This window comes from Hypanus sabinus, chromosome 5 (assembly GCF_030144855.1).
Source record: "Hypanus sabinus isolate sHypSab1 chromosome 5, sHypSab1.hap1, whole genome shotgun sequence".
Taxonomy (NCBI): domain Eukaryota; kingdom Metazoa; phylum Chordata; class Chondrichthyes; order Myliobatiformes; family Dasyatidae; genus Hypanus; species Hypanus sabinus.
The window spans coordinates 174,991,642-175,016,928 of NC_082710.1; the positions used below are offsets into that span (position 1 = coordinate 174,991,642).

The 25,287-nt window shown below is 44.0% G+C and overlaps 1 protein-coding gene across 2 annotated transcripts; it reads left to right on the forward strand.

Moving 5' to 3' along the window:
• Positions 1 to 24,337, forward strand: LOC132393833 (POU domain, class 5, transcription factor 3-like). 2 transcript variants are annotated; one of them, XM_059969224.1, is made up of 6 exons: positions 1 to 608; positions 8,381 to 8,492; positions 10,724 to 10,854; positions 14,645 to 14,809; positions 17,627 to 17,738; positions 24,136 to 24,337. In XM_059969224.1, the coding sequence occupies exons 1-6, from the start codon at positions 66 to 68 to the stop codon at positions 24,192 to 24,194; spliced, it is 1,122 nt and encodes a 373-aa protein (XP_059825207.1). In that variant the 5' UTR covers positions 1 to 65; the 3' UTR covers positions 24,195 to 24,337. The 2 variants fall into 2 exon arrangements, with proteins under 2 accessions (XP_059825207.1, XP_059825208.1); XM_059969225.1 differs by lacking the exon at positions 17,627 to 17,738.
• The last annotated feature ends 950 nt before the right edge of the window (positions 24,338 to 25,287 follow it).

Consider the following 25,287-nt stretch of genomic DNA (forward strand, 5'->3'; position numbering starts at 1 on the left):
TTCACCATGAAGCCCAGAAGTCTTTTCCCTCGCTCTTCAATGAACCCCGACAGCAGAATCAGGAGATGGGGTCTCCATTCACCCAGGACCGATCCACCACCGTTCCAGAACGACAGTGTGGCCCCGGCTCATTTAAGGTGGATTACCATGGTCACCCGATCCCGGATTGTCGTCTTGGAGAGCAAATCAGGCCAGGGGTTTCACAAAGTCTCTCCAGACCTTGGTACTCCTTCCCAGCTCCGGAAGCTTGGCCTCAGGGGTCGCTTGTGACTCGTCACGCCCACGCCCTGCCGGAGAGCACCCGCGACTCGAGCAGGGAAGAGAGCGGCAGGGGTACTGAGGACAAATACTTGCCGGCCGTGCCACCATTCTACAGCTCCCCCTGGAACTCCTGCTGCCTGCCCCAGCCCTCCTCAGCTCCCAGCCCGCCTGCCGATCGGACTTCGGCCGGACCGGGGCCTGCCACTCTGCCGAACCACCGCCAGAACCTCCCTGGGGAGCACCGGAGTCAACCATCCAGCCCCCAAATCCCGGGGGAAGACCACAGAGCCGGCAGTCCCGGGCAAGAAGACGGAACCAGATGGATACCTCCAGACGGCGGCAATGAAGTGAGTAACCCTTGGGCAGAAGAGGCCGTTCAGCCCATCAAATCTGGTTTATTGTTGGGTAATCGCGTTTATTTCCTTCCCTTAGAAGTATAAAGTGATTGTTTCTAACGAAGGGCTTGATTGTGTTCAGTTCTCACAGATCGTGTTCCGGATCATCCCTTACCCCCGTCACTTTTAACCTCTCCCTCCTGTGACTCATTCAAAAATTTGAAGAGCTTTTCCTAGCTCACTCTCAATGCATTTGTCGCAGAGGTATCGAACCCGGTGGGCTGCTTTTGCAAAGTACACCTGGAGGAGTACCTACTAATTTCCCAATCCACCCACCGCGATCCCTAACTCGTAAGGGACCAGTGTTCTCTCTGCTGGTCTTTCTTTCCCACGGTAACGAGCCTTTGAGAATGAAGATACAAGTAACTGCGGGTGCTGGAATTTGGTGCAGCACACAGTCTGCTGGAGGTCCTGATGAAGCGTCCCGGTCCGAAACATGGACGGTTTACTCTTTCCCACAGATGCTACCTGGCCTGCTGAGTTCCTCCAGCATATTGTTTGTGTGTGTGTGTGTGTGTGTGTGTGTGTGTGTGTGTGTGTGTGTGTGTGTGTGTGTGTGTGTGTGTGTGTGTGTGTGTGTGTGTGTGTCTGTCTGTCTGTCTGTCTGTCTGTCTCTGCTGGAAGAACTCAGCGGGTGGAGCGTAGAGCCAAGATGTCGACCGGTTTTTTTCCTCCCACAGACGCGGCTGGACTTGCCGCGCCGAGTTCCTACATCAGACTGCGTCGTGCTCCGAAATAATAAGTCCTTTACATTTCTTTTCTATAAACTAAGGTCGGTACAGATAGGGGCTTGGAAGCGGCTTCTGAGATTGGCAGGGACTGTTGTATTTGGGGGTTTGTGTTAAACTGGAAATCCGCTTTCCATCTTTACGATATTCCATCGAATCCACGCTGTTCCCGAGCCACGCCACCCGCCTCAGACACCTGATTTGCCCCGATTACTCTCCATCCACCTGAACTGCTAAGGGTTTCGGGGAGGATGTAATTTACAGTTGACCACTGGGACGTGGGAGGAAACCGAGGTACCCAGGGGAAACTCGCGTGGCACAGGAGGGCGTAAAAAACGACGCGGATAGGACCCCAGGGTGAAGATCGAACCTCTGCCTTGCCGCTCTCATTCCAAGTCCCTAGTTATAGCGGTTTAACACTCCCGCAGGCACAAAAGGTGATCAAGTGTCTCGAAATATGTTGGTAGCGCATACATTAGTCAGTCATTGCGTTTGCAAGTGCTACACGGGGAGGTTTAAACTATTGTTGCCGGAGAATGGGAACCAGAACGCCAGAACAGATCGTGGAGTGAGTGAGTGGTTGGGGAGAAAGATGTTGTCACACACAAAGTCAGGAATCAAAAGATCGGGCGTGGTGGGACTAATATTCTAAGCTGTGTATATTTCAATGGAAAGGCGGACGGGTTTATGACATGGATCAACAGGTGGAATTCGGAAATTGTAGCCATTAGTGAGACTTGGTTGCAGGCGGCGCGGGGCTGGCAGCTCAGTGTTCGGGGCTCTGTTGTTTTAGAGGGGACAATATCACCGCAGTGCTCAGTCAGGACAGACTGGAGAGCTGGTCTAGCGAGACTTTCTGCTTAGAAATGAGGAATAAGAAAGGGATGATCACGTTAATGGGCTTTTATTATGGACCATCCAACAGTCTGTGGGATTTGGAGGAGCAAATTTGTAGAGATCGCAGACTGTTGCACAGAACATAAGGTTCTTATAGTACGTATGTGGGAAATTAAATTTACCTATTGACTGGGACTCCCATACTGTAAAAGGGCTGGATGGGAAAGTGTTTATCAAATGTGTTCAGGAAAGTTTCCTTAATCAGTACGTAGAAGTCTCAACTAGAGGGAGCGCAATACTGGATCTGCTATAAGGGAATGAGACAGGGTAGGTGACAGAAGTTTGTGTAGGGGAACACTTTGCACTCAGTGATCATAATGCCATTGGTTTCAAGGTAATTATGGAAAAGGATAGGTCTGGTCCTAGGCTTGGGATCCTAAACTGGAGAAAGGCCAATTTTTATGGTATCAGAAAGGATCTAGCAAACGTGTGTAGGAGCAGGTTGTTTTGTGGCAAAGGTGTACTTTGTAAGTAGGAGGCCTTCAAAAGTGAAATTTTGAGATTACAGAGTTTGTACGTTTCTGTCAGAGTAAAAGACAAGGATACCAGGTTTAGCGAACCTTGGTTGTCGAGAGATTCCAAGATCCTGGATAAGAGAGAGAAGCACGTGCACAGCAGGTAAAGGCAGGCAGGAACGAGTGAGGTTCTTGAGGAGTACCAGAAATGCAAGAGAGCACTTAAAAGGAAATCAGGAGGGCTAAAAGAAGACATGAGGTGCTCTAGCAGACAAGGGGAAGGAGAATCCTGAGGGCATTGACAAGTGTATTAAGAGCAGAAGGATAACAAGGGACAAAATTCATACTCTGGAGGATCAGATCAATCAATGTGTGAAACTGAGAGAGATGGGGAGATGCGTCTATATCCTACTCTAGAGACAGAAACAGAGTCTATAGGTGTGAGGTGATGCAACATGTTACAGACAAGGAAGTGTTTGCTATCTTGAGGGAAATTAAGTGAATAAATCCTCAGGGCCTGACAATTTGTTCCTTCCGACCCTGTGGGAGCCTAATACATAAATTGCTGGGGAATCAGAGATACTTAAAATATTCTGAGCCACGGGTGAGGTGCCGGAGCATTGGAGGATAGCTAATATTATTTCATTTTTTAAGAAAGGCTCTTAAGATAACCCAGACGATTATAGGCTGATGAACTGGACACCAGTAGTGGCAATGTTAATGAAAGGTGTTCTAAGGAACCAGATACAGCATCTATAAAAAGTACTTCATCCTCCTTGGAAGTTTTCATATTTTATTGTTTTCAACATTGAGTCACAGTGGATTTAATTTGGCTTTTTTTGATACTGAACAACAGAAAAAGTCTCCCCTCTTTATTCTAAACTCCAGTGAATACAGACCCAAGGCCATCAAATGTTCCTTACATATTAACCCCTTTCACTCCTGGGATCATTCTTATGAACCTCCTCTAGACTCTCTGCAATGCCAGCACATCTTTTCTTTGATGAGCACCCCAAGTGACTCCAAATGAGATCTAACCTCATAAAGCCTTGGGTCCTTTTCTCTGGTGAATCGATTATCTGTGGATGGGGTGGGCTGGGCTGAAGCAAAGTGAGCATTGTCCTTGGTGCACTGAGTCAGAAAGATTATAAGTTTAGTCAAGTGCGTCATTGTGGAAAATCTTGAGACCAGAGAGGGGGGATGTTATTGACATGCATAAAGTAGAGAGCTCTGCAGAGGGTGACCAAATCCTGTTTGCAGAAAGGGATTTAACAAATAGATTACAATGTACTTTGAGTGAAGGTTTATTTTTTATTGAGATACAGCATAGAATAAGCCCTTTGAGCCACGCTTCCCCTGATTAATCCTAGCCTAATCACAGGACAATTTACAATGACCAACCTTCACAGTCTTTGTGACTGTGAGAGGAAAATGGAGGAAGCCCACATGGTCACAAGGAGAAGGTGTAGACTTCTTACAGGCAGCGGTGGGAATTGAACCTGGGTCACTGACACTGTAAAGCTTTGTGATAGCCACTGCACTACACTGCTGCCCAAGGTCAGAGGAGACTTGATGTATTTTCACCCAGAGTGGAGGTGGTCTGAAACTCACTGCCAAGAAAGTGGCAGAGGCAGAAATCCTGCAAATTTAAACTGCAAATAAAGATGAAGTACTGGCAGCAGGTTGGGCAATATTTGAAATGAGAAGCGACATGTCAGGTCAACAACTTGTCGAACAGGATGTCCAGAAAGGGTTATGAACATAAAATCTACATCTTGCCCTGGTTTCTCCCCCATTTGGCAGGTCGTTCCACACCACCAGCTACTTCCCTTCAACCATTTTGTTCTTGAATCAATCAACACAACCCTAATCACTAACAAGAAGAAATCTGCAGATGCTGGAAATCCAAACAACACATGCAAAATGCTGGAGGACCTCGCCAGGCTAGGCAGTATCTACAGAAAAAAAGTACAGTCGACATTTTAGCCAAGATCTTCAGCAGGGCTGGAGAGAAAAAGCTGAGGAGTAGATTTAAAAGGGGGGGGGGGTGGGAGAGAGAAACACAAGGTGATAGATGAAACTTGGAGGGGGAGGAATGAAGTAAAGAGCTGGGAAGTTGATTGGTAAAAGAGATACAGGGCTGGAGAAGGGGGAGTCTGATAGGAGAGGAAGATGGAAGAAGGAAAAAGAGAGAGGAGCACCAGAGGGAGGCAATAGACAGGCAAGAAGATAAGGGAAAAAGGGGATGGGGAGTGGTGAAGGGGGAACATTACTGGAAGTTCGAGAAATCGACGTTCATGTAATCAATCAGGTTGGAGATTACCCAGATGGTATATAAGGTGTTGTTCCTCCAACCTGAGTGTGGCCTCATCACAACAATAGGGGATGTCATGGATTGACGTATTGGGATGGGAAGGGGAACTAAAATGAGTTGCCACTGGGAGATCCCACTTCTGGCGGGTGGAGCACAGGTGCTTGGCGAAACGGTCTTCAAATCTACGTCAGGTCTCATCGATATACAAGAGGCCACACCGGGAGCACCGGACATAGTATACGATTCTAACGGACTCCAGGGGAAGAGTCTGTTTGGAGACTGTTTGGAGACTGTTTGGAGCCATGGATGGTAGTGAGCACAATGACCACTTAGAACTAGGGCAGACTTATTTTAGTTCTGATTATGTTTTGTTGTCCAGATTGTGTATAGTTTGCTTTTCTTGTGAATATTGTTGTGTATCTGATGGTACCTGCCTGTGATGCTGCTGCAATTAAGTTTTCCCATTGCCACCTGTGCAGACATGTACTTAGAAATACAACAATTAACAATGCTTTGATCTAAATATGTGTGGCCTGACCCGAGGAGCATTTTCGGCACTCCTTTTTTGGTTTGATCTTAAGATGCACCTAGATGAGGAAAGATTATTGTTACATGTACTGAGATATAGCGGAAAACTGTTTTGGATGCCATCCACACTGGTAACTTCATCACATCAGTGTACTGAGTGTCAGTGTACATTGGAAAAGCAATAGAGAATAGGGAATAGTGGTACAGGGAGGGCAGAGTAGGGTACTAGGGCATCACGAGTTAGATTGAGGCCATGTCCAAGGACTGTTCAGTAGTCATAACTACAGGATAGAAGATGCTCAAGTGGTGTGTGTGTTCTCAGGCTTCTACCCTATCGGAGGTGGGAGAAGAGAGAATGTTTGGGGTCGGTTGGGTCTTTGATAATGTTGACTGCTTTACTGAGGTAGCGAGATATGAAGGCAGATTCCATGGAGTTATGTCCACAAGTTTCCTGTGACCTTGACAGGACAGTTGCCATACCAAACTGTGATGCATTTGGATAGGATGCTTTCTTCGGAAGTTGCTGAGGGGCAATAGCGGGCCATGTCAGATTTCTTTAGTCTCCTGAGGAAGTAAAGGCACTGGGCTGCTTTCTTGGCTGTGGAGTCTGTATGGTTTGATCGGGACATGCCTTTGATGATGTTGGCTCCGAGGCTGTTTTAGCTCTAAAATTGTAAAGAATTTGTCACTGAATTGGATCATGAAATGTAAAGTAGGGTTACATTTTTGTAGATGTAGAAAGAAGCTATTTGACCCATAGAATCAATACTAGCTCTTGGATAAATCCCTTTGATTACATACCTGCAACTATTGTCTATTCCCTCATGCCTATCAACTCTTTTCTTTCACTATCTACATTAAGGAATGGTTTACAAGGCCAGTTAACCTACCAGCCTTTGTGTTGTGGTGGGGAAGCAGAGCACCTGGAGAAATGCATACATTGCCGGGAGAACATGAAAACTCCCCATGGTCAGCTCCAAAAATCAGGAACAAACCTGGGTACCTGCAGCCATGAGGCAGCAGCCCAACATTTCCATGTACTGAAAACAAATGGAACAGACTGAGTCAAATTGCCTGCTGTCCTGCAAATTTCTAACATTCTAAGGTGGTTAGAACATAGAGCATAGAACATAGAACAGTACAGCATAGGACAGGCCCTTCGGCCCACAATGTTGTGGGCCCTTTAGCCTACTTTAGATCAATCTAACCCAGATTGATAAATCCAGAGTAACACACACAAAATGCTTTTGGAACTCAGCGGGTCAGGCAGCATCTATGGAGTCAACGTTTCAGGCTGAGACCCTACAAACCAACGCCTGTTTATTCCTCTCCAGAGGTGCTGCCAAACCTGCTAAGTTCCTCCAGCAGTTTGTGTGTTCCTCTGGACCATGGACGATCCCTGTGATTCTTTGAGGCCGTCATGAGTGTAATGCAATCTACCCGGCGATTCCGAAGCTGGAGTGAAGGAACCTCAGGCTCATCCACTGTCATGGAGAGAGAAGGTGAATTTCAAGTATGTTACTTTTCTGAAATGCTGTCCTTGTTGTCTGGCAGAGTGCCTTTCTTTGGAGTTTGATTTGAAAGGAGCTGAATGGAATTGGAATTGGTTCATTATTGACACACATTCTGAGATACAGTGAAAAGCTTTTTTTTGCAAACTGTCAGTTCATTACACACTGCACTGAGTTAGAACCAGAACAATACTGAATAAAGTGTAACAGCTGAATGCGTAATACCTAAGTTATAGGAAAAGGTTGGGATCCTATTTCCTGGCGTGCAGGAGAATGATGGAAGATTTGATAGAGGTATACAAAATGGTTGGTAGTATAGATAGGGTTAATGCCAGCAGCCTTTTTCCATTGAGCTTGAACGAGAATAGAACTAGATGTCACAGACTAAGTGTGAAAGGTGAAGTATTTAAGGAGAGACAGGGAATTCCTTCACTTAGAGGGTGGTGTGAGTATGGAACTGCTAGCAGAAGTGGTGGGTGTAGTTTTGACTGCAAGTTTTAGAGAAGTTGGATAAGTACGTGGATGGGAGGGTTAAGTGCTACCGTCCAGGTGCAGGTCAATAGGGCAAGGCAGAATAATAGTTTGGCACAGACTAGGTGGGTCAAAGGGCCTGTTTCTGTGCTGTGGTGGTCTCTGACTCCAGGACTATGCTGGACAAGAAACCACTATAAGACCATAAGCCATAGGAGCAGAATTAGGCCATTCAGCCCATGGAGTCTGCTCTGCCATTCCATCATGGCTGATCCTACTCAACCCCATACACCTGCCTTCTCACCATATCCTTTGATCAGGAAACAATGAACTTCATCCTTAAATACAACCATGAACTTGGTCTCTACCTCAGTCTGTGGTAGAGGATTCCGCAGATTCACTACTCTCTGGCTAAAAAAATTCCTCCTTACCTCTGTTCTAAAAAGTGGCCCCCCTTTTGAGAAAGTGCAATCTAGTTCTGGATACCCCACCATAGGAAAATTCTCTCCATATCTAGTCCTTTCAACATTCGGCATTCGGTAGGTTTCAATGAGATTCCCGCCCCCCCACCACTTCTAAATTTCAGTGAGTACAGGCTCAAAGCTCCTCATATGTTAACCCCTTCATTCCCAGAATCATCCTCATGAACCTCCTCTGGACTCTCTCCAATGACAACACATCTGCACATCTGCTTTCTTAGATAAGGGGCCCAAAACTGCTCAGAATATTTCAAATGTCTGGCCAACACCATGTAAGCTTTACCTTAGTTGTTGTACTCAAGTTTCTGTAACTAGTGACTTGCTGTTCATTAACCATATAGGATTCTCCCACTTCGGAGGACTTGGAGCAGTTTGCAAAAGAGCTGAAGAAGAAGCGCATCACAATGGGCTTCACACAGGCTGAGGTGGGCTTGGCCCTTGGGGCCTTATATGGTGAGTATGAAGACTTGATCGAGGGAGGGCGATGGCTCTTTTCCTTTCTGAAAAGACAAATCTTGATTACCCCAAGATCATCATCTGTGGTACATCATTATTTGAACTATAGTGTCAATTATGGGCCCACAGGTACTACTTTTGCCTCTCAATGGGAGGAGATTTGATACGTATACAAAATTATGAGTTATGCAGGCTTTTTCCATTGGAGCAAGAACTAGTCACAGGTTTAGGGTGAAAGGTGAAATATTTCAGAGGAACCAGAGTGGGATCTCCTTCACTCAGAGGGTGGCAGGGTAGCATAGTGGTCAGCACTATACTTTACAGTACAGGCGACCTGGGTTCGATTCCCACCACTACCTGTAAGGAGTTTGCATATTCTCCCCTTGACTGCGTGGATATCCTCCGGGTGCTCTCATTTCCTCCCACAGTCCACAGTCCGGTTGGTAGGTTAATAGGTCATTGTAAATTGTGCTGTGATTAGGCCTGGATAAAATTGGGGTTTTTGCTGGGCAATATGGCTCAAAGGAGAGAAAAGGCCTATCCACACTGTATCTCAATAGATAAATAAATATATGAATAAAGGTGGTATGAGCTGCCAGCAGAATTGGTGGATGCAGGTTCACGTGCAAAGTTTATGGGAAGTTAGATAGTACATGGATGGGAGGGCTATGTCCAGCTGTAGGTCAAAGGGACTAGGCAGAATAGTGGTTTGGCATGGACTAGATGGGCTGAAGGATCTGTTACTGTACCATAATGCTCTATGGCTATGACGCTCCACCACACAAAATCAGACTTAGTCTGGAATTGCACTAGGTTCCAAGTGTTGGATGAGATGTTAAACTTGAGGCCTGTTTGTCTCTTCCTTTCTTGTTCTTATTTTGTTCTTTCTATTCGCCATGTTGTTAAGCATGTTTGAGAACTGTGCCAGCTTCTTCTACTTGCATTTCCTTGTTCACAGACACTACTTGATGGAAAACAGTCCATCATTTTTGTGCGGAAGTAGCGTCCATAAACAGAAAAGGGATAACAACCTGTTTTGGAGATATTTGTACAGCAAATCAACATTGGTTAGGACACAAGGGAAAACTCCCACTCCGCTTTCCGCAGAGATTGCTCCCTCTGTGATCCCCTTGTCCATTTGTCCTTGATCTCATTGTTATCTACTGAGTATTGAAAAGCCTAGGTAAGGTGGATGTGGAGAGGATGTTTCTGATAGGGGAGAGTCTAGGCCCAAAGGGCAGAGCCTCGAAGGACAGAGATGATGAGGAATTTCTTTAGCCAGAGGTGGTGAATCTGTGGAATTCATTGCCACAAAAGTTGTGGGTATACCAAGTCAGTGGGTAAATTTAAAGTGGAGATTGATAGGTTCTTGATTAGTCAGAGTATCAAAGGGTGCGGGGAAAAGGCGGAAGAATGGTGATGCGAGGGATAATTAATCTGCCATGATTGTATTGCAGAGCAGAGTCGACGGGCTGAATGGTCTAATTTTGCTCCTATGTCTTATGGTCTTATGTTCTGTTTGTTGTCCCAGTCCCTAGCTGAACCTGACAGGGAAGAGCTCTAGAACATTCCGAGCATGGAAAGAGTTTTTTTTAAAGTTGTGCAAGGAATGGAAACGGTGGAGTGAGTGAGGGGTGGAAGGTGGTAAGAGGATCTGAGGCACAGGAAATATTTAATGCAACGGCGCTGGATAATCAGTGCTGAACTGAGAGTGCAGACATGGGTTTACCAAGACATAGAGCAGTAGAGCTCAGTACAGACCCTTCGGCCCACAATGTTGTGCCAACCCAGTAACTTACACTAAGATGGTCCCCCATTTTTTTGTATCATACATGTGCCAATCTTAAGAGTTTCTTAAATGCCCCAACTGTATCTGCCTCTCCCACCACCCCAGCAGTACAATACGTTCCATGACATCCTCCACTCTCTGTATGGAACTATGCAGAGGAAGAATTCACTGCTGTGCACTTCACATACTCCGGATTTGTCAGATTTAACTTCACATACTGTGTATCTCCAGTTTTGGAGATCTCACTTCAATTTCCAAAGTGGGACCTTCAAGACCAGAAATATACATGAAGCCAGGGCGGGTTACAGAGATGCAGATAGTTGGCGCCCACCCATACAAATGATACATCCTGGTGGCAGTCTGCACCTGCTCTTGGCTTGTCATTGTGCGTAGGCTTGGCTTTGCAAGAAGGAGTTTGTAAACCTCCGTTTCTCTCCAGGGAAGATGTTCAGCCAGACGACCATCTGTCGTTTTGAGGCGCTGCAGCTGAGCTACAAGAACATGTGCAAGCTGAAGCCCCTGCTGCAGCGGTGGCTACAAGAGGCCAAGGACAACGACAACTTCCAGGAGGTTAGTGCAGAGGGAATGATGGTCAGTGATGGTCAGTGGAACAGGGTGAGAGGCAGAGTAATCCGCGCATGCACATCCTCTGGGATATGCACTCCCTCCAGTGCCATTGGTGCTTGCAAAATCTGCCGGAGATATTGTTTGTCTGGGGTGAGAGTGCAGATGCTGTGCTCCTGCAGCTGGTGTTCATGTGGAAGAGGGTCAAAACCCTCCCAAATGTTGCTCCTCTATTTCCCAGGCATTCTCTGGGAAGATGCTGTAAAAAGAATATCCCTGAGCCTGTTTCTTTGTCTGCCTGGAAACAGACTAGGTTGACCGAGCAACGCTTGAAGAGTGTGCTTGCTTTGACAGCCTGGTGTCAGCCAAGCAGATGATATGGCTTGCCCACTGGAGTTGACTGAGCATAGAGTGTTTACGCTGGGGATATTGGCCTGGAATTGGGTGCTGGTGAAAACTTGCATATGCTGCCAGTGCTTTTGGAGGGGTTTGAGGGCATCTTAAAAGTTTCTTCTCCCAGATAGAAAATCTGATTAACAATTCTAGTTAGTCGCCCCCAACTTCTACTATCGCTACATTTAAATATGTAGACTCCCACCCCACTACCTGTTAACCCCATAACTGCACCTCACTGTAAACACTTTCAACCACTTTTTATAATGCTATTTATGCATGTCGGTATTTATGTTTTATACACATTTTATTCCATATCTGTACTTTAATATTTAACTTCATTCTTTATTCTTTAGAACTGTTGAATGTTCTTTCTTTCTGTTGCATTTTGCGCCAGTACACCACAGCAAGTTCCTAACACATGTAAATGTCAATGGGGAATAAATTTGACCCTTGACATGCTGTTGGTGGTGCATATCCTGTGTTTTGAGATGTCCCACTGTAGGTTCTGAAGCTCCCATGCTGTACTCTTCTGTGGTCTGAGGCTCTTTGACCAGCACAGGGCTGAACTCAGTCACACTTTTATCTTTTCTTGTGTGAGCTGCCATTAATGGCAGGTGTTGTCACTAAAGTGTAGTAAAAGGGACAAGTCTTGCCCAAAACATCAAGAAGACAAAAGTCCCTTTCAAACCCACCCTGACCAAATCTCAGTAGCTCCATTACGATCCTGGAAAATGAGGGTCACTTTCCAAATTTTGATGGAGAAAGTGAAGAAAAATTGAAGAACAAAGCCTCCAACCTGGGATGAAGCTGATGTAAGACTCTTCAGAAACCTCCCACGTAGCCTGTTTCTGGACAAAGTTGTGCTGGCATTATACTCTACTCTTCCCTCCTACACAGCCCTCCATTTTCTATCACCCTTGTCCTTATCTAGGAGTTTCTTAGATGTTTCTAATCTATCTGCCTCTACCACCACCCCGGCAGTGCATTCCATGTACCCACCATTAACGGTGTAAACAAAATCTTATCTTTGACACCACCGTATACTTTACCCCAATCACCTTAATTAGATTATGAGGACACTCAGGCCTTGCTTGTTGTCATTTAGTAATGCATGCATTAAGAAATGATACAATGTTCCTCCAGTATGATATCACAGAAACACAAGACAGATCAAGACTAACTGACAAAAACCACATAATTATAACACATAGTTACAACAGTGCAAAGCAATACTGTAATTTGATAAAGAGTAGACCATGGCACGGTAAAAACAAAGTCTCAAAGTCCCGGATAGCCCATCATCACGCAGACGGTAGTAGGAAGAAAAACGCTTCCTGCCATGAACCTCCAGTGCTGCAAATTGCTGATGCAACACTCTGGAAGCACCCAACCACAGCCAACTCTGAGTCCGTCTGAAAACTTCGAGCCTCCGACCAGCCCTCCGACACCGAGCACCATCTCTGCCGAGCGCTTCAACCCTGGCCCCGGCTGCCAAGCAACAGGCAAAGCCGAGGATTCAGGGCCTTCAGAGATTTTTCAATCGCACAGTAGCAGCGGCAGCAAAAGAGGCATTTTGGAAGTTTCACCAGATGTTCCTCCGTGCTTCTCACACCCGTCTCCATCGAATCAGGATTGTACACGGCATCCTACTTAACAGATAACAGATAGTCATTCCAGAGTGGCTGCTGCGCGCTGTGTCACGCTGCCATCTTCTCTTCTCTCTATGCCTTGTATTAGTCATTTCCTCCCTGGGAAAATGTCTCTGGCTGCCCACTCAAACTATGCCTCTTGCACCTGTACATTTCTATCAGGTAACCTCTCATCCTCTTTTGCTCCAAAGCGAAAAGCCCCAGCTTGTTCAACCTATGACATGGTCTCTAATCTAGGTAGCATCATGGTAAATCTCCTCTGCACCATCCTTAAAGCTTCCACATACTTTCTATAAGAGGTGACCAGAACTGAACACAATGGTCCAAGTATGGCTTTTACTGAGCTGCAATAACATTACTTCACAGCTCTTTAACTCAATTCCCAGACTAAGGAAGGGCAAAACCTTCCCCCCACCTTAAACCCCATCAGCTTCCAGTTTACGATGAATCTCAGCGACTTCTGTCTAGTGGCTAATGAAACAAGGAAAACAACTAAATACTTTCTTAATCACACTTTTCCTGGCAAATGATCATTGTAAGCAATAGTCTGTAACTTCCCTTTGAACTCAGAGTCAATTCGATGTGGCGGAACTGAGGCGAGGCAAGGCTATGGGCCTATTGCCGAGAGTGAGGATGAGCTGAGCTTTGATGGTTTTAAGGCCAAATTGAGGCAGCAAGGTCCGGCCATCATAGCGTACTGATTTGACTGAACTTGATGTTTGAACGGAGACTTAAGTGCCATGCCAAATCGAGGTGGCAAGGCCTGGGCACCAGAGCATGTTGTGGTGATTGAACCCGATATTTGGACGGAGACTTAAGCGCAGGGCTGTATCGGAAAGGATGGTTACAGGCTGAAGTGAGGCAGTGAGGTCCAGGCCCCAGCGACTGAACCCGATATTTGTACATCAATTTAGGTGTCGGGCCAGATTGAAAAAGTCAGGTTGTCGGGTCCAAGGGAAGGGATGGGGCAGTTCAGATCACTGCTCCACAACTGGGTTCTGTGCTAAATTATGCTGAACAATGGGACTCTCTTTGTGGACACAGTTCAGAATGCTATTTGCTTACAATTACTGTCTGTATAATGTGCTTCTTTTCTCTCTGCACATTGGGAGTACGACAGTCTTTTTTAAAAATGGTTTCTTCTGGTTTTCTGTTTTGTGCCTGCCTATCAGAAGACAAATCTCAAGGTTGTATAATGTATACATACTTTGATAATAAATGTACTTTGAACTTTAAACGTACAAACTTTGAGGGATCTATGGAGGTTCCTTCACATTGCTAAGAATCCTGTCATTATCCATGTATTCAGCCTTCAAATTTAATCCACGCATTAATCATGCTAACCCTAACCCTAATGCATTGTCCCATTGTAATCTACAACAACCTTCTACACAATGCACAACACCGCCAACCTTTGTGTCAGCTGCTAACTTATGTTCACAAATCATTCAATGCCTACACTAATGCTGACGTAAAGTAAGTCACCCCTAACCCAACACCTCATGTGTGGCTACAGCAGCAACATTGGGAGGTAATAAACCAGAAAGAACATTTTGTGCAACTTCAACCATGGTTTATATTCTTGCAAAACAGAGAAGGGAGGGGCCTGCTTCTCTGATGCCTGCTGTAGTCAAATATGGTTCACCTGTGAACAACTGTCAAGCAGAGATAGCAGGTCAATTATTTTTTGCTTGTGGGAGGGAAGCATTGTACATGAACCTCTGTCACCATTAAGTCAATATTTAAACCAGCTGTGCAGCATCGACCAAACACTGACTCCATCCCGCAAGCGGAAACGGCGTACCAGCATCGATAACAACGTGAAGGAGGCGCTGGAGAATTTCTTCGTCATGTGTCCGAAGCCAACGACTCAAGAGATCTCGAAGATTGCTGATGACCTCAACCTGGAAAAGGATGTAAGTTGTGGGTTGAAATTGAAGGTCTGTAAGGAATAGGGAAATGAAGTTGGAGAAGCCCCTGGAAAGTTTTGATAATTTTTCCTGGGATGGGGACTACAACCTCACAGACGGGAGAGTGTTCTTTGGAGGAGAGAGACAGAGGGGGATAGAAAATAATCTGAATAGAGTGAAACATGGATGGCTGTTTCCTTTTGATAGAGGGATCAAAGACTGGAGCTAATGGGCATAAATTGAAAGGAAAAAGAATTAGACCGTAAGTCCATAAGACCTAGGAGTGGAAATGGGCCATTCAGCCCATCGACACTGCAGCTCCATTCGATTATCAAGTTCAAAGTAAATTTATATCAAAGTACTTATATGTCACCATATACTATCCTGAGATTTATTTTCTTGCCAGCATTCACATAGAACAGAGAAATACGATAGAATCAATGAAAAACTACACACTGTGGCAAACAACCAGTGTGCAAAACAAGACAAACTGTGCAAATAAAAAATAAAATTTAAAAAAATAAATAAATAATGTTGAGAACATGAGTTGTAGAGACATTGAAAGTGAGTCCATAGATTGTGGAATCAGATCAGAGTTGAGGTGAGTGAAGTCAGTGACAGATTCATGATCACTCTCAACCCCGTAACCTTTGACACCCTTACTAAATCAAAAATATATCAACCTCAGCTTTAAATTTACCCAGTAACGTGGCCGCCATGGCTGTATATGGGAATGAATTCCATAGACTCAATATCTTTGATTGTGTTCTGTGGCTGCGCCCCTCGTCCTAGACTCTCCCATTATTGGAAACATGCTCTCCACACCTATTCTATCTTGACTTTTCAATATTCAGTAGGTTTCAACAAGATTCGCTCTCAATTCTTCTAAGCTCCAGTGAGAAGATGCCCAGATCTACCAAATGCTTCTCATACATTCTTTCTTTCCTGGGATCATTCTCGTAAACTTCCTCTAGACCCTCTCCAATGACAGCACATCCTTCCTTAGCTGAAGGGCCCAAATCTGCTCACACTGTAATTTGACCTGTGGGGAAATGCAAGTGATAGGTAGGACAAATGGTTGGAGTCTGGAATCGTACTCGGATGTGTTGGAGGTGAGTTCCAATGTGGATTTCAAAAGGGAAATGGAAAAAAGCAGAGAAAAATTTGGAAAGGCTCTCTAGTAGGTCGGATGATTTGCTTAAGTGAAGAGCTGGTGAACACATGATGGGTCACAAACACGAGGAAATCTGCAGATGCTGGAACTCAAGCAACACACACAAAATGCTGGTGGAACACAGCAGGCCAGGCAGCATCTATAGGGAGAAGCACTGTCGACGTTTCGGGCTGAGACCCTTCATCAGGACTAACTGAAAGGAAAGATAATAAGAGATTTGAAAGTAGGAGGGGGAGGGTGAAATGAAAAAAGATAGGAGAAGACAGAAGGGGGTGGGGTGAAGCTGAAAGCTAGAAAGGTGATTGGCAAAAGAGCTGGAGAAGGGAAAGGATCATGGGACGGGAGGCCTAGGGAAAAAGAAAGGGGGAGGGGAGCACCTGAGGGAGATGGAGGACAGGCAAAGTGATGGGCAGAGAGAGAACAAAAAAGGGGACAGGGAAATAAATAAATCAGGGATGGGGTAAGAGGGGGTAGGAAATCATAAACTTGAGAAATTCTGCAGATGCTGAAAATCCAAATCAACAGATCAGGCAACATCTGCAGAAATGAATAAACAGTCAAATTTCGGGCTCAGACTCTTCTTCAGAGCTGGAAAGGAAGGGGGAAGACGCCAGAATAAAAAAGGTGGGCAAGGGGAAGGAGGATGGCTAGAAGGTGATTAGTGAAGCCAGGTGGGTAGGAAAGGTAAAAGGCTGGAGAAGAAGGAATCTAATGGGAGAGGAGAGAGGGCCATAGGAGAAAGGGAAGAAGGAGAGGACACGGGGGGAGGTGACAGGCGACCGAGAAGAGGTAAGAGGACAGATTGGGATTAGAAAGAGGGAGGGGGAGGGTATGTTTTTTCCAAGAAGAAGAAATTGATATGTCATCAAATTGGTGGCTACCCAGATGGAATATAAGGTGTTGCTCCTCCACCCTGTGGATAGCATCATTGTGGCAAAGGAGGAAGACATGGACTGACATGTCAGAACGGGAGTAGGAATCAAAATTAAAATGTTTAGCCACTGGAAGGTTCTGCTTTTGGCAGATGGGTTAAAGGGCCGTTTTATGTGCTATATTTGCTTAATTAAATTTGAGTTTTCAGAGTACACAAAGCCTTTAAGTTTGCTTCACAGATGTGGGAATCAAATAATAATAGGCATTGGTATAGTGAATAGCTAGTGCAATTTTCCCAGGGCGGAAATGGCTAAAACAAAGGAGCATACTTGTAAGGTGATCGGAGGAATCAGGTGGGATATCAGAGACATTTTTTTTTTTAACACAGAGTGGTGGGTGCATATAATGTGCTGCTAAAGTAGAGGTAGATATATATTGAGGACATTTAAGATACTCTTAGATAGGCGCATGGAGGCAGAAAACTGGATGGCTATGTGAGAGGGAATGGTCTTAGAGTAGATTAAAAGGTTGGCACATCATGGGCCGATGGTCCTGTAGTGTTCTGTGTAACAGAAACATTTGGTGTGTTTCTGCCTGCTGGCCGATGGCAAGGTTCCATATCTGACCCTGACCTGAAAGCTTGTGGTTTTGAGGGTTGGTATCATAAACTTTATAACCATTGACTTTGTTCAATCAAAGTGCAATCGTCAAGGAGTCCATGGCTCTTCCAGCCAAGTGTCTAGCACACTAACTCTGTCTGTGCCTGTCCTCGGCAGGTCGTCCGAGTCTGGTTCTGCAATCGCCGCCAGAAGGGGAAGCGGGCTGCATTCCAGTTTGGGGAAGAGTTTGAGGGGTTACCCGAGTATGGAGTGTCCACGTTCCAGTCAGGTGGGTTCGGTGCACAAGGCTACAACGGGGCAGGCATCTCTGCTGCCACCATCTACATACCCCAGCTCCACCAGGGGGACTCATATCACAACAGTGTGTCAGCACAGGGGCCTCCAGGGCCTAGGACAATGCACTCGAGTTAGGGATGAGTGAACACGAGGAAACCAAGTGTCCCAGATTGGCAGCACTGGATATCCGTGCAGAGTCCAATCTCGATGGATGGCGGAAGGACAACCAATCTGAAGACAGTGCGTGGTCTGGCGTTGATGCAAACTTTGTACTTTCTTGTACCTTTTATTATAATTTTGAACAAGGGGAGGTTGTGATTGGCTAGCAATCATGATCCCCCACCCATTAAGGAAGCACGAGAAACACTCAGCAAAGGGGTCAGGCAGCACCTACAGAAAGAGAAATGGAGTTAATATTTTGGGTTGATAACCCTTTGATCAGAGCTCCATTCACATGTTTTCATTGGCTGCCTTCTTCATACAGACTAATTTGGAAAGTGCTGAGTTCCTCCAGCATTTTATGTGTGTTGCTTGGAAACTTTACGAGCCACTTGTGGAGTCAGCTATTCCTAGCCTGCATCCACCTTTAAGAACTGTCACTTAAATAACTTAAATACAAGGGGTTATGACTCGGTGTCGGCAAGAAGTGTTCTGATGGAGTCGTCCGCCGGAAACTTTAACTTTGTTTCTCTTTCCACAGCTCTTGTCTGATCTGCTGAGTCCATATAACCATATAACAATTACAGCATGGAAACAGGCCATCTCGGCCCTTATAGTCCATGCCGAACGCTTACTCTCCCCATGTCCCACTGACCTGCACTCAGCCCAGAACCCTCCATTCCTTTCCTGTCCATATACCTGTCCAATTTTACTTTAAATGACAACATAGAACCTGCCTCTACCACTTCTACTGGAAACTCGTTCCACACATCTACCACTCTCTGAGTAAAGAAATTCCCTCATGTTACCCCTAAACTTTTGCCCCCTAACTCTCAACTCATGTCCTCTTGTTTGAATCTCCCCTACTCTCAATGAAAAAAGCCTATCCATGTCAACTCTGTCTATCCCCCTCATAATTTTAAATACCTCTATCAAGTCTCCCCTCAACCTTCTACACTCCAAATAATAAAGACCTAACTTGTTCAACCTTTCTCTGTAATTTAGGTGCTGAAACCCAAGTAACATTCTAGTAAATCTTCTCTGTACTTTCTCTATTTTGTTGACATCTTTCCTATAATTCAGTGACCAGAACTGTACACAATACTCCAAATTTGGCCTTACAAATGCCTTGCACAATTTTAACATTACATCCCAACTCCTATACTCAATGCTCTGATTTATAAAGGCCAGCATACCAAAAGCTTTCTTCACCACCATATCCACATGAGATTCCACCTTCAGGGAACTATGCACCATTATTCCTAGAACACTCTGTTCTACTGCATTCTTCAATGCCCTACCATTAGCAGTTTTAATTCTGACTCTAGTATCTGCAATTTTTGATATTTTTTAATATCTAGATTGCTGTTTTATTGATACCAAGCTGAGCCATTGCTCCCTTTCCACTTTAATTTAGCTTTTATTGATTTCCATAATTTTATATAACCATATAACAATCACAGCACGGAAACAGGCCATCTCGGCCCTCCTAGTCCGTGCCAAACTCTTAATCTCACCTAGTCCCACCTACCCGCACTCAGCCCATAACCCTCCACTCCATTCCTGTCCATATACCTATCCAATTTTACCTTAAATGACACAACTGAACTGGCCTCTGCTACTTCTACAGGAAGCTCATTCCACACATCTATCACTCTCTGAGTAAAGAAATACCCCCTCGTGTTTCCCTTAAACTTTTGCCCCCTAACTCTCAAATCATGTCCTCTCGTTTGAATCTCTCCTACTCTCAATGGAAACAGCCTATTCACGTCAACTCTATCTATCCCTCTCAAAATTTTAAATACCTCGATCAAATCCCCCCCTGAACATTCTACGCTCCAATGAATAGAGACCTAACTTGTTCAACCTTTCTCTGAAACTTAAGTGCTGAAACCCAGGTAACATCCTAGTAAATAGTCTCTGCACTCTCTTTAATTTATTGATATCTTTCCTATAATTCGGTGACCAGAACTGTACACAATATTCCAAATTTGGACTTACCAATGCCTTGTACAATTTTAACATTACATCCCAACTTCTGTACTCATTGCTCTGATTTATAAAGGCCAGCGTTCCAAAAGCCTTCTTCACCACCCTATCTACATGAGACTCCACCTTCAGGGAACTATGCACTGCTATTCCTAGATCTCTGTTCCACTGCATTCCTCAATGCCCTACCATTTACCCTGTATGTTCTATTTGGATTATTCCTGCCAAAATGTAGAACCTCACACCTCTCAGCATTAAACTCCATCTGCCAACGTTCAGGCCATTCTTCTAACCAGCATAAATCTCCCTGCAAGCTTTGAAAACCCACCTCATTATCCACAGCACCTCCTACCTTAGTATCATCGGCATACTTACTAATCCAATTTACCACCCCATCATCCAGATCATTTATGTACATTACAAACAACATTGGGCCCAAAACAGATCCCTGAGGCACCCCGCTAGTCACCGGCCTCCATCCCGATAAACAATTATCCACCACTACTCTCTGGCATTTCTCATCTAGCCACTGTTGAATCCATTTTATTACTCCAGCATTAATACCTAACGACTGAACCTTCTTAACTAACCTTCCATGTGGAACTTTGTCAAAGGCCTTGCTGAAGTCCATATAGACTACATCCACTGCCTTACCATCGTCAACATTCCTCGTAACTTCTTCAAAAAATTCAATAAGATTTGTCAAACATGACCTTCCACGCACAAATCCATGCTGGCTACTCCTAATCAGATCCTGTCTGTCCAGATAATTATAAATACTATCTATAAGAATACTTTCCATTAATTTACCCACCACTGATTTCAAACTGACGGGTCTATAATTGCTAGGCTTACTTCTAGAACCCTTTTTAAACAATGGAACCATTTTTTGATGTATTTTGTTCAATGGATATGTCAGATACCCCATGTTTTGTTATTTCTTTGCCTCAAAACCTCCCTCAGACTTTGTAGGTTCATAGTAAAGTTTTTTTCCTACAGTTGGAATCAGAATTATTGCCACTACACACCTAAAAGACAGTTGCCTGTCCTTGTCATAACCCATAGAAAGGATAGGGGAAGAGTGTGTGACGATGCAGCTTGATAACTTGAGAATGTTTTGTGAAATGTTTATGTACTATTGCTCTTTAGGCATTGTTTGTAAAACAAATATATTTAAGCCATCTTCAAAAGCTGTATCCATTCTTATGAGTAATTGATCTTGCATTGTAGAGGAATGAATGGTCATCATTAACTGGGTGTTATGCACCGAAGTGTAGTCAGTGGAATTGGATGAAAGACCAGACCAGCTTTATTGATGGAGACGAATTTATAACCCTCTGGTGGTGCAATATTTGTGACTCATCCTTACTTGCTAAATGTCTATGCTTAATTTACTCGGCTCTGCTGCTGAACAGCTAGAAAACCTCTACTTCAAACCATTTCTTAAGAATTATGTGGCAGCAGCTATTATTCTTGGCCTTGTTGCTTAGGAATGATGTGCAATCACTTGAGTCGACTATGATGTTCTCCCAAGGTGTTATTCCTTTAACAGAGAATGCCTGTGCTTGACTTGGGGAATTTTATGCATAGGTAGCCACCACATGGTTCTTGACGGATTGGGGTCAAGGTCCAGGTGGCATGAATGGGGACTCTTCAATGCTGCAGCCTTCCTGCCACTGTGGTGTGATTATCCTCTGCCTGCTCCACCACTGAGGGCTTGGTTGGATCACTCTTTGTCTGGAACCTCCCCCTTGACCTTACCACCACGGGCGTCCTTACCAAGAGCCAAGCTTCAGACGGTATCAATCACAGGAAGTCACAAGCCTCTCCACCACAACGAGGTGATCCTTAGAGAAAGCTTATAACTGATGCTGTTGGAGCCCTCCGTCCCTTATAAAATCAATTGGATTTTTATATATTTTAGTACAAGCAACAATAAATGCTTCATTGCTGTCTGTAGAATACTTTTGTGTAAAATCTGCAAGTTACATTTAGTAGGTCGCATGTAGCTGCTTTTGGGACGTGCATGTGACAAAATAATGAAGGATATAAAATAATTCCTGGTTGTCAAATAGCCCACCGGTGCTTGAAAGAATGGTGCATCAGACCTTAAGACATATATTAGGCTGGGAGCAGGATTTAAATATCTCCTTATCTGAGGAGAGCTGGGATTCAGTTCTCAAATCGGTTAACTCAACCTCTCTTTGTGCTCGCCACTGCCTTTTACAGTTTAAGATTGTTCATAGAGCCCATATGTCTAAATCTAAACTATCTCAATTCTACCCTAGCGTTAGTCCGCTCTGTGATAAATGCAAGAGGGGCGTGGCCTCTCTCATCCATATGTACTGGTTCTGTCCAAGCTTGGAGAGATTCTGGAAAGATGTCTTCACTATGTTATCGTGTATTCTGAATCAGCACCTAGAACCAAACCCCTTAATTGCTCTGTTCGGTTTTTGGGGCGAGACAGATTTATGTCTGGGTCCGACCAAATGCCGAATATTATCCTTTGCCTCTCTTCTGGCTAGACACTTGATCCTCCTCTGATGGAGAGATGCTGCCCCGCCCACTCATGCTCAATGGCTTAACGACATCATGGCCTGTTTGGACCTCGAAAAAATTCATTATTCAGTTCTCAATTCGGATCTAAAGTTCCATAAGGTCTGGGGACCTTTTATCGAGTACTTTCATAACCTTTTTTTTCTTTTCGGTCCCTTGCTTTCAGCTCCTTTTTTTTTCTGGTAGAAGGCATTATTATCCTCTGTTGCTGAGTGTATCACAGTCTGGGAGCTTGGCTGTCCTGACTTATACTCTCTATATTGTGTTGTTGTTGGTCTGGAGTTGCTGTTGTTTTTTCTTGTGTTGTGGGGCTTGGGGAGGACACTAAGCTTACTTGTCTTTAATTTAGGTGCTTTTTTTTGCTAAATTCTCTTCCTTTGTAACATATTGTTATTGTATGCTTAATTTTGCACTGTTTTAATGTTCCTCATTGGGATTTGGGGTTTTTAATTTGTAAAATGTTTTGAAAAACTAATAAAAAAAATAAAAAAAAAGACATATATTAGGAGCAGAATTAGACCAGTCAGCCCATTGAGTCTGCTCCACTGTTTTCATCAGGACTGATTTACTATTCCTCCCAACCCAATTCTCCTACCTTCTCCTTTTGACACCCCTTACTAATCAAAAACATATCAACTTCTTTAAATATACCAGACCGTTAGACATAGGAGCAGAATTAGGCATTCAGCCCATCGAGTCTGCTCCACCATTCAATCATGGGTGATTTATTATCCCTCTCAACCCCATTCTCCTACCTTCTCTCCATAATATTTGATGCCCTAACCGAGAACCGACCACTCTCTGCTTTGGTAATAAATTCCTTGTTATCAACATAGCCAATGGCTATTTGGAAATTCTACTGGGACATGCATTAATGCTGGTGAGACTTACACTGAAGAGAACTGATTTGTGGGTGATGGTGGTGTGGAAGAATGTCAAACACGTGGAAAGAAATTGTCACCCAGATTGTAATTGTTTTGTAGAAGGTAGACTTGTGTCTAACTTGAAGTATAATAATGGTATCTGAAAGTAGCAATACCTTTGGGAACAGGTTGAAGTTTTTTTTAGAGGGAATGAGTTGGATAATTTGGAAACTGGCATCCAGTCCTTTGCATTTGCTCCATCTATAAGCCTTTAGGCACAATTTAAGGATGATTTTGGAGGTGGTTCAACTGTTCTGTAATGTCAAGACATTAACCCAAAACCCAGTTATGAAATTTTCAGAGTTTAATGACTAACCCTGGACTGTTCTCATTAAATTCTGGAGTGCAAGCAAATGGTGACTGCCATCTGCTGGCAGAAATAATTTACATCCAAGAATTTTTTTTGTAGGGTGGAATTAAGGCTAGGACATGCTCTTTGCTTTTAAAGATGTTCATTCAAATAACCATGCTCTGAGCTTGTCGGTTTTAGGAGCATTTGCAACACTCCTTTAAAATAAGGCTAACCTGCAATCTGGTATTTTAGCAATTGCAGGTGAGTAGCTTAACTTTCATACTTGACACTGCACATCTGCTTTAAAGCAGTGGAACTATAATTTAGAACAAAATCTATCTTCTAAATTTGAGTTTTTGGATTTACTCATAACTCCATCTTTAAAGAGAAAGTTTTATCAAAGTATTTTAATGTATTTACTTTATCCACCCCCTTTGTGCATTCTAATTATGCAATTTTTAATACCCAAGACCCTGGTTTGTTATATGGTCGATTGAAATCGATCTCTGAAGACCCAGTTCGGACTTGAACACATATTACATGGACAAGGCTGGCTTGAGGGTATTGCAGCTCTGCTGAGCTGCCACCTTTAAGATGAACCATCAAGAAACTCACCCTTTTGCTCAAGTGGATGTGAAGCACACCTGAATGACTTTTGCAGAGAGCTATCGATCTGACCAGTGTTTATCAACAGATCAGAAAGCAGTGGATCTAACTGGTTACCTCAGTGTCTTTCAGTTCTTACTGTTATTTTGACAGAAACTCCACTTCAAAATACTTCATGGGAAGTCTAATCGCATTGCAGAGTTTAAAAAAAATAAACTTGTATCACTACTTAAAGAGTCCAGCTTGTTGTTAACTTTATTTTGCCAATATCTGGGAACTGGACAAATGTCAATTGTTAATTAATTAACCTAAAGCATTAAAGTTTAAAATGGAATCTAATGTATCACTTAAGATTTCCTCGTACATCTCAAAGGAGCTGGTTCAACTGTTCTGTAATTTTAAGACATTACTGGCTGGCAGGCAAAATTAATGTGGAGCTGATCAAGTAAGATGGGTTTGGCATTACTGAGAACCAGCAGTATCAATAGGTTCAGGGAACTTCACCTTCGAATGGACCATGATAAATTGCCTGTTACACAGATTTCATTGTAAGCTTCAATGCAAGTTTCATTGTAAGTATATGATTTTGGTAAGATGGACACAGGAGCTAACGTCTGATGTAGTCAAGCCCTTAAGTCCTACTGATTAACAATAACTGATGAATTTGGCAGTCAGCTGAGTAGCATAATTCAAGGTGTACAGGGTCATAGACAAGTTTACTTATGACAAGCTATTCTTGCTAGATGGTTTATTGATTAGCGTGCAAAAAATGTGAAGGCTAAACAAAACTTCAATCAGTATTGGTGTTATGGAACTTGATTGTGGAATCAATTTCAAAAGTAAATCAATAGCATGCTAGGATAATATTTGCTGCATGGAAAACTGCAGAACAGGACCGAAGATTGATTTAGTGAACCAACACACTGACTGACCTCCTATGCTCTTAACAACCGCATGAGTAGTATACATGGGGCAAGCAGATCCAAACTGAGGGAACTACTCTTATGGGCCAATCA